Below are 9,787 nucleotides of genomic sequence, written 5' to 3' on the forward strand. Positions count from 1 at the left end.
CGGATTAAGTGTTTTGGTTTTGGGAATTATTTTAAGAGATATGTGCATTTAAATAAATACTTTGTTACATGAAATGAAGTGTTTGTGCATTTATGTAAGGTAAACCTTTGGAAAAAGATTCGTTGCATAGTTCTGACCGATGCTTGCTTGCACTCAAACAATTCGTTTTATGGAAGGTGAAGTGGTCAAAAATCAGCTGACTTCGATCCATTCATGCTTATTTTCTATTTTATCCATCAATAATGTGTATATCATATTTGCAATATAACTATTTCATCATTTAATTTCTTATTTTTATGAATAATTTGATTATTTTTTACGTAGCAATGAAATTATCGATAAAAAAACGTTCCTATCGTATAATCGAGTTTGCGAACGAAATAAAAATAATTTTTCATAATTAACAATCTTTATTACAAGATAAAAGCATTCTGTTTATTTACAATTTAGTCAATACGATAAATTATATAAACAGTATTTTACAACTAGTTCGCCTCTTTTCGCCGATTAAAAAATGATTCGAAGGAACGCGCCTCGCCGTCTACGGGGCGAGCGGAATATTTAAAAAAAAATAAGTCTATATTCGGAGACGCGAAAGGGAAAAACGAATCGTAAAAATCTGGAATTACATAAATTCTACGTAAAAATCTATAAAAAATCGCACGGAGCCTTGGAAATGTTACGATAGAATGACCCGCGACCGCTTAAATGCACTCTTGAGTAAATTATATACACGCGGCAACGCAAAAGGCCGCCGTCGCCTCGGAGAGAGCCGACGGACGTGATTTAAAAATACGGAGAGACATCTGTATTTCAGTCGCCGATCTTGAGAGCGCTTATTCCCCAGCGCTCCGCGACGTTGAGCTGCGCCCGGGCGGCGTCTCTCAGGGAGAATATGTGCGTCATTTCGGTCTCGGTCCGAGTGAGCTCGACGGCCTTCTCGAAGAGGGCGATCGCCTGCTCCAAGTTGTCGCGCTGGACTTCGACGGTGCCGAGCGTCTCGTAGGCGAAGAGGCACTTGTCGTCGACGCGGATGGCTTCGCGGACGAGGGCGACGGCTTTGTCGACGTCGCCGGAGCGCTTGAGCTCCAAGATGCCTTTGTGGACGTACGCGTTGGCGTTGCCCGGGTCCTTTTCGATGGCTTGGTCGAACACTTCGGCGGCGCGGGTGAAAGACTCGAGGTCGGCCAGGACTTCGGCGAACAGGATGTAAACTTCGGGGCAGTCCGGGAACTCGCGGACGACCTTTTCGAAGTTGGCGACGATCTCTGCGGGGTCGACGGGCCTGCCGGTGATTTTGGCCTCGCTGTACTCGGCGTAGCGGAGTTGGACGCGAGCGACGGCGGACTTGGGGTTGAGACGAGCAGCCTCAGCGAACTCCCGTTTGGCTTCGGCGATGTGTCCTCCGAGCATGAACGCCTGGCCGCGATGGAAACGGACGTCGCCGTCCTCCGGGGCGACGAGCATGGCTTCGTCGAAGTCGGCGGCCACGGCGGCGGGCTCTTCGCTCTGCAGGTGCAGCGTGGCGCGCTTCACGAGAGCGTTGGCCTTGAGGGCGGGCGGAGTTCGCTCGTCCTCGACGACGACGGTGAGGTCGGCCAGAGCGTCATCGTTCCGACTGCGCAGCATGAGGAGCGTGCCCCTCAAGACTCTAGCCTCCAAGGCGTATCGGCCGTTGTCGTCGATCTCGCGGTCGCACTCCGCCTCGGCGCCGAGGATGTCGTCGTTTCGGAGGGCCCTTCTGGCGTCGGCGTAGGGGCTCTCGGCCGGATCGGGGCCCGAGATCGCCGGGTCCCTGGCGAACGACGCGAAGTAGGCTTTGAAGAAGCGAGAGGAGGGCGGCGTCGTCTCCGCGGAGGACATAGCCTCGCGCGCGCGCCTCTTACCCAGCGCCTTGAGCACGCGGTCGGTGTTGACGAGCGTGGAGCGCTCCTTGAACTGCTCGAGGATGCACGCGGCCGTCATGTCTTCGAGCGCGGCGGCCAAGTCGCCGCTCTTCTCTGCGGCGCGCGCCCTGCGCAAGAAGGCGCGCACGTACTTGCCGTTGAGACGCAGCGCCTCGGTGCAGTCGGCGCGCACGCGGTCCCACTGCTCGCGCTTCTCGTGACACGCGGACCGGTTCTGGTAGAAGGTGGCCAGCTCGAGGGGGCGATCGGGCGGACACGCGGCGATGGCGCGCTCGTACAGGGTCGCCGCCTCGTCGTAGTCGGCCGCGTGGAAGGCTTTATTGCCCTGCACCTTGTACCGCAGCGCCAGGTCCAGCGACTCGCCGTCGTCCGCCCGCGCCGGCCGCTGCGCGTCGTCCAGCGAGACGGAGGCGCACACCGAGGCCGGTGGCGCGCTCGCGGGCGACGCCCTCCGGCGCAGGTACAGGTAGCCCAGGCCGATGGCCAGCGGCGCGCCCAGCAGCAGCGCTAGCTGCCAGCGCGGCGCACCGCCCCCGGGTACCGGCATCGCGCCGTAGACGCGGCGGCGAGGAGGTCGACGGGTCGACGAGTCGCCGGGGCGCGCTCGCGAATCGGCCTTACGTAAACGAGCCGGCGGCGGACTCTCGAGCGCCCCCGTACGTTCGATAATAATTCCTTCTCTTCTTTTCAATATTGATAATAATAATAATTTAAAACTACTTCAACTATTCTTTGAAATAGATTTCGTTATTCATTATTTTCATTGTGAAACATATTTCAGTACTGAAGCCGGTAATTTTGTCTTACGATACGCCCATCAATTGTATTGTAATTGTAACCAACGGACTCGGCTCTGGTGAGTGCATTTTATATAATTTACTAGTGAACGTAAGTCAGTTCTCGACTTACGACGGGTCGAATTTCATACAAAAATTCAAATAATAGACATAAAAAGTGGCTAGTATTATTATTAGTATTTATTTCAGAATATGTACTACATATACATATATAATGTATAATAATGAATAATATGTATTTACAAAATTATTCTGTAGTATTTTCATCATCTGTACTCAGTGATTGTAGTAGTGAGGTTTATTTTTCTCACAAACATATCCAGATTTGTTTGTATACAAGTGTGATTTTTGAATTCTTTATACATTTCATTACAACAGGTGAGTGCTTGCTGAATCAGGCGGCGCACCTTCGAAGATCTATCGGTGTTTGGGTAAATATTTTCTAATTGTTGGATTCTATTGTTGATTTGCCTAAAAGCTGCAGCCACGTCTTTAAGCACAAGGTTTTTAGGTAGTTCTTTTGATTTTTTTTTCTGTAGCACGTTCCTCCTCAATCTCAACCAAATCTTGATTTGTGAGCTCTTCGTCATCATTTTCTAAAAGTTGAATTATATCTTTACTGTCAACAGTGTCAACTTCCGGATTATGTTTTTGAGCAAATTGTGCAATGATATTAATTACGTCTCCTACTTTATTTTCTCTATTAAAATTCATATTATTATAACGTTTTAATAGTTTGTTCCATATGCGATTCATACATGATGTCGTTACATTTGACCATCCTTCTGATGTATTTTTAATTGCTTGAAAGATGTTATAGTTTTTCCAAAATTCTCTCAAAGTCAGGTCCTTTTCTATTCCTTCGATTGCTTGGGCAAAAGTAATTCTTAAATAATGCAATTTAAAGTTAGCAATACCCCCTTGATCCATCGGCTGTAAAATGCTCGTAGTGTTAGGGGATAAATAAATAATTTTTATTTTGTATAGGATTCAACTAAGTGTGGAAGATGACCCGGAGCGTTGTCAATAATCAACAATATTTTAAAATCTATTTCTTTTTCTTCGCAATATTTTTTACTTCAGGAATAAAACAAATTGTTAAACCAGTCATGGAAAAAATATTGTGTCATTCATGCTTTTTTGTTCCAACGATAATGTAGCGGCAAAGTAGACTTATCGATTCCCTTGAAGGCTCTTGGGTTTTTTGAATTATATATCAAAAGTGTTTGTAATTTAAATCCGGCGACACATTATTTTATAATTTTGGTCTCCGTCGTAAGTCCGAATGGTCGTAAGTCGAGGTGGTCGTAAGTCGAGAACTTAGATATAATTTATTCAATGTTATATAAAATACACCAGTATAAGTGTAGTATCGTAATTTCAAATAAATTTTCAATATAATTATATTATTTAGTAAATAAAGCACTATTTGAAGGAGAAATACTTAATAATTTAAAGATTGCCTATATCTCAAATAAAAAATAGTTAGAAGGTTGAGAAAATAAGACCAATTAACACGTTGCCTTCTATATAAAAGATTATGGAAGGCATAGTATTCAAAAAATTAAAGGAGTTCATTATTTCTCAAAACATTTTATACAAACAACAATCGGGATTTAGAGAAAAACATTCCACTGAGACTGCATTACAAGTAGTTATAAATGATTGTATGTTTGCCAATAATACCAATAAAATCACTGGAGCACTTTTCTTGGATTTCAAGAGAGTTTTCGAAACAATAAACGGAAGAATAATGGTGAAAAAATTAGAGAATATCAGTATAAATGAAATAGTTAAGATAGTTAAATAATTATTTTAAAAAAGAAAGCAAAAAGTTAAAATAAATTATGCATTATCCAAAGAGAAATCATTATTTCACGGTATACCACAGTGGTCTAAATTGGGACAATTGTTATTTATATTATGTATTATTTGTTTCGTTGATGCCACATATTTTTTTTGTTTCGACCAATAAACCATTAGATTGACAGTTGAGAGGGTTTCGAACATATGTATATATGTGGAGGTTGATTCGACTCTGCTACGCATAAATTACAAGGTATTACAATTTGATAACATTATTTAGAATATATCATAGTTAAGTTACCGATATGTTTCCGCATTTATTGATTAAAGTTATTAGTTTATTTTACGTTTTACGACTATTTATTTATACCATAGGTTGCTCATACTGATGGAAATCACTACACGTTCTAAAATAAATTAATGATTAGCACACTTAAAAATTAAATTATGTAGTATAAAAACTACTTATACAATTACAAGCTTATGATTTTTTTAAAACAAACGCATAGAGTTTTATATTAAAAAAATAAATATAAAATGATGACGTTATTGAAATAATCACTATAATTATTTCTATTGCTTTCAGAAATATTTGCTGTTCTTCTATTTACCGGCAAGATGTGCTCACTGAGGGAGCGAGTGAACCATCCAGGTGAATATTGATGGTTTGAAACAATTAAACTTTCTCACAAACAAAACAAAATTAACTCATTCGAGCAATGATAACACTGATTTTATAATTTTTATTTAAATAGTTTATTATTGCAGCTGATATACATACAATACACATATAATGGGTAGTTTTACAAATCTTGGTGTTAAGCAAACAAACAATCATTCAAATAGAAAATTAAATACACATGTTGTAATTATTTATTTTCGACTGACAACATAATTATTTATGACTCCATATTATCATTAACATATATTAGATATATTATTTTTATAAAACTTCTTTTTAATGTTTCAGACATGAATTGGAGTGAAATAAAATTGACAACTGAACACCAACATTTATGGACCATTACTGAAAACAATTTAATTATATTAAATAAAGAGCAGCAAAAGAATGAAGTAATATATATAAATATACTATATATATTATTAGTTTGAATAATTTTCTTATTTTAATTTTCACAGCCCGGAGAAAAAAAAACATTGCTAAAAAGAAATTTCGCCTCAGTATCTGATCAACGTTTGCCATGGTGCTTAGTAAAAAATGTAAAACAGCTATCTCTAGATCAAAAACAGAGATTATTAAATACTTATAAGAAAGAAATGAGTTTGTTAATAAACAAAAAAGCTGGCGAATCAATTTCTCATATTGAATGGGAAAATATTTTGCCTATAAAGATGTCAAAGAAAGCAGTCAATCTCACAAAATTGAATTCATTGAAAGATACAGTATACACAGCGGACATAGAGGACTCAAACGAGGTAGATACTGGAGAAACTGGAGCAAAGAAGAAATATGTAGTCAACATGAATAATAAAAATAAATTACAGAGTACATATATGTTAAACTATATAGATAAATTACACAGTGAGAATATTAGAAATATAAAAACTGTTAAAGGAAATGCAGCTAAGCGAGAATATCAGATCGTAGAGAATAGTAAAAATATGTCCAAAGAAGCAAATATATTGCAGAATGAGGATGTTGGAAATGACATTAAATTTGAAGATATTACAACAAAGCAAAATAATCCTACTATAGTGGAAGCTAGAAATGAGCCAAAATCTAAAAATATATTGAAAAGTGAGGGTGTCAGAAATCAATTTAAAGAAATAACAGCTAAGCGAAAAAATCAGCTTGTAGTAGATAATAAAATTAAGTCAATAGGTAAAAATATGTCGAATAATACAAATATTTTGCAACGTGAAGATGTCAAAAATCAGATAAAATGTGAAGGTAATGCTGTTAAACGAAAGAACCCAAATGGAGTGAGTAACAAAAATAAGTCGAAAATTATGAAAACATTGGAGAGTAAAGGTTGTAAAATTGAGACACATGAAGATATTATAAAAAAAACGAAATTACTCCATGTAAACATGACGTTATTAAATAGAAGCTATGATGAAACTGTAAATAGAAATAAAAAGGTATAAACATTTAACTATATGCTCTTGAATAGACAACCCATCGTTACTATTTTTATTATTATTGAGGAACATATAGTATGTTTTTTTAGCGTATATTATTTAGCTTTGAAAATTATGACCAATTAGATTTTCTAGGTTGGATTCGTGATGAACAATCCTATGCAGCTTAATTTCTACATAAAGTGAAACTATTACTCCCATGTTTTTTTACAATAAATATTGATTTCTTGGAATAAATAGAGATCTATGTTTTTTTCAATGTTAACACAATACAGAAAATCTATCTTCCACCAAGTAGCAGCAGTTCTTTATTTTTTTTGTGGGTAACTGGATCTTCTTTTTCATTAATTATCTTGTCAATTTAGTAAAAGGTACATGCTATATCTGGCATAATTGGTATGCTGACATCATTTATTGAATCGTGATATTTATATTATCATTCCTCACTTTGATTTGTGCAAGTATTTATTGTTTATAAAGCCATTCGTTTTAACTATTCACTTAAAACTAATGGCTTTGTTATTATAGAATAGATATCTAATTGTATTAATAATACATTTCATATTAAATTATTTTTAAGGTGAAAAATACCAACGAATCAATTCAGCGATTCAAGAAACACAAAACAAATTATTAATTTAAGTTTTTCAGTTTAATACAAGGATTTTTTATAAAAAAATCCCTAATCCTAGGCATTTAAGTGTATTATTCTGTACACGTTGCTCATCTCATTATTATATGTATTAAAACTGATTGAATCAGTGCCAACAAATTCGCCATTTTTAAAAAACTAAGTCAATAAAAAGAAAATGAGTAAAATTTTTCAAGAATTGTGATATTTTGAGATAATGGTATATTAGATATTTTAAATCAAGTTATAGACAATAACTAAAATATGTGATCTTTGTTGGGAAGATGTATTAGATTTTTGTACATAATTGTTTCATTTTGAATAATATAAACTGTATTTGGTTTGACACCCATTTGCAGTAATTGTTTTATTTTAAAAATAAATCTATTAATAAAATCGTCTTGAGCTTCATTGAAATATATCGACTGAAGCTTAATATAAATAGTTTACTCTAGTATAAATATATGTATTTGATTACCAGTGTTGTTACCTCGTTGTGACGCATTAGACTAACACTATTGTGTTTCAACAAAATATGTTTTACCCATGTAAATTAAAAAGATTTTTATTTATTTATTTATTGAAAAAAATATCAACAATATGAACTTGTCAGTGATTGAAAGAAAATGTTAACTGTACAAATTCCAATTTATTGACTTAATGTAATGTACATATATAATTGTAATTTTTTGAAAGTGACTATTTATGTTAACTTTGTGTTATATTTTATGTTTCAAATATCAATTACTTAATATCTATGTATATGAATTTTACAACTAATCATAAAAATGATTTTGTGTATTGACATTAATTCAATAAAAGTGTCCGCACAAATATATTAGAATGTATTTTTCAATATTGAGTTTTAGGTGACATGGTGCATTGCTAGCATTTTCGGCCAACGAAATATGTTCACCCCTTTAATAAGTGAAATTGCAAGGTGAACACATTTTGAAGGTCGGTAATGGAAAAAGAAGAAATTTTACCAGATTATGGTTTTTACTCTGGATAGACGCACTGTCTATTACATCTTGGTGCGTAACGAGGGGTTAATATGTCAAAAGAGAGGTGAAATACCTGATTATTATGGTCTTTTAGCATCACTGCTACAATTTTAAGTGACGGGAGTATTTTTTGTTTTTATTAGGTCTTTTGTCAAAATGTGTTGCTATTTCTCTCTCATAAGTTCGAAATTGTCATTTGAATGCCATTAGCGTTACGTATTCTACTAATTTTTCAACGTATTCTACTTAATTTTTGTGTCTTTTGCTGTACAATTTTTTTTATCATGTCGCAATGATTCTTTACATATAATGCTGAACATATGGTAAAATCTGAGGGACATAGTTTATAGATCATTTATGAAACATAATGTTTGGTAATAAACATTTAGATAAAGTTGCTTGAACGCTTACATAGTGACCAACTATAGAATAATTTTATGGCATAATAGCACAATAAGTAGATTAATTACTATAACTATTGTAAAGCAGCGATTAATATTTTAATAACGCCATCACAATTGCTGATAATGAAAGAAATTTCAGCACTTACAGTTGCATTCGTCAGACGGAAAGACTCACATAAATTTTGTGTTTAGCCAATTCTAATCTTTTTATTTATTTTTTAGGCATACGTGGCTTATGCCTTACAACTACCTTAACCCTGTTGATCACCGTATATAGTGAAATATTTGAAGGCGTATTTCAATCGCTTCTAAAGGACTCGCGATGCACCAGCTCGTCTTCCTAGGCAGCTACACTTAACTTATTGTTTACCGGCGTGAACATTTGATTCGTTAACTGTAATTTGTCTGATACAGTCCTCGCAAACTCGAACAAAATTTTTACCTAAATCGCGGTTTTTAAAATAAATTAATAATATATTAAACAAATTGTGCACACGTGAAGAAATAACATTTCAAAGGTGTCATGAATAAAGTTCTATGCAAGTCAGATTTATTATTTTTGTACCTATCGAATTATATTTTTGTTCACTGACGAACAACCTATACCTCGAGAAAACGAAAGCGTTTTCAATTTATATATTCATGAACAATTTCCATAATTAAAGCATCAACCAGCAGTCATGCCCCGATGCCTATCTACTCCGGTATCGGGGTCGAAGGGGTCAAATTTGAACCACGAACCTCCCGAAGAAGCAGCAGCTTCGCAGTCTTTCATTTATTGTAGCCGGCCGTCAATTTCCTTGTTTGACAGGGTTTTTGACAGGGCATTCCGGGATTTCGAAACAACTGATCGACTTACATTTTTATCGATGGTAGAAGTGAACGGAGACTATCGTAACCCATCACACGATACACATTTTTTTCACGTAATCAAATAAAATATTATTCCGAAGGAAACGTTTCGTAATTTTTTGCTTTGTTTTAGAAAGTTTTTTATTTACTATGGTTTCACAAGTTCTGTCCTTTTCGAGGGCGTCGAAAGAGTCTTTTAACGTGCGAACGGAGAAGAACAATCGGCGATCTTAATAAGCATCTCGATTTTAATTCGGCATACTTTTACGTTGCTGAGACGGCG

General features: G+C 36.4%; 2 protein-coding genes across 3 annotated transcripts; one reads left to right on the plus strand and one right to left on the minus strand.

Moving 5' to 3' along the window:
* Positions 1-390: 390 nt before the first annotated feature.
* Tom70 (translocase of outer membrane 70) lies at positions 391-2,759 on the minus strand. The gene has a single exon (XM_088193815.1). The coding sequence runs from the start codon at positions 2,452-2,454 to the stop codon at positions 814-816; it is 1,641 nt and encodes a 546-aa protein (XP_088049941.1). The 5' UTR covers positions 2,455-2,759; the 3' UTR covers positions 391-813.
* Positions 2,760-4,625: 1,866 nt separating this feature from the next.
* Positions 4,626-9,201, plus strand: LOC148230778 (uncharacterized). 2 transcript variants are annotated; one of them, XM_088193816.1, is made up of 5 exons: positions 4,626-4,763; positions 5,097-5,162; positions 5,481-5,584; positions 5,651-6,613; positions 8,875-9,201. In XM_088193816.1, exons 2-5 carry the CDS (start codon positions 5,129-5,131, stop codon positions 8,905-8,907), a joined length of 1,134 nt encoding a protein of 377 aa, XP_088049942.1. In that variant the 5' UTR covers positions 4,626-4,763; positions 5,097-5,128; the 3' UTR covers positions 8,908-9,201. The 2 variants fall into 2 exon arrangements, with proteins under 2 accessions (XP_088049942.1, XP_088049944.1); XM_088193818.1 differs by lacking the exon at positions 8,875-9,201 and adding an exon at positions 7,194-7,423 and having other exon boundaries at positions 4,714-4,763; positions 5,097-5,175.
* Positions 9,202-9,787: the final 586 nt, after the last annotated feature.

The sequence above is a fragment of the Plectrocnemia conspersa genome, unplaced genomic scaffold (genome assembly GCF_051122295.1).
Source record: "Plectrocnemia conspersa isolate PC_06_02 unplaced genomic scaffold, ASM5112229v1 ptg000010l, whole genome shotgun sequence".
In the NCBI taxonomy this organism is placed as follows: Eukaryota; Metazoa; Arthropoda; class Insecta; order Trichoptera; family Polycentropodidae; genus Plectrocnemia; species Plectrocnemia conspersa.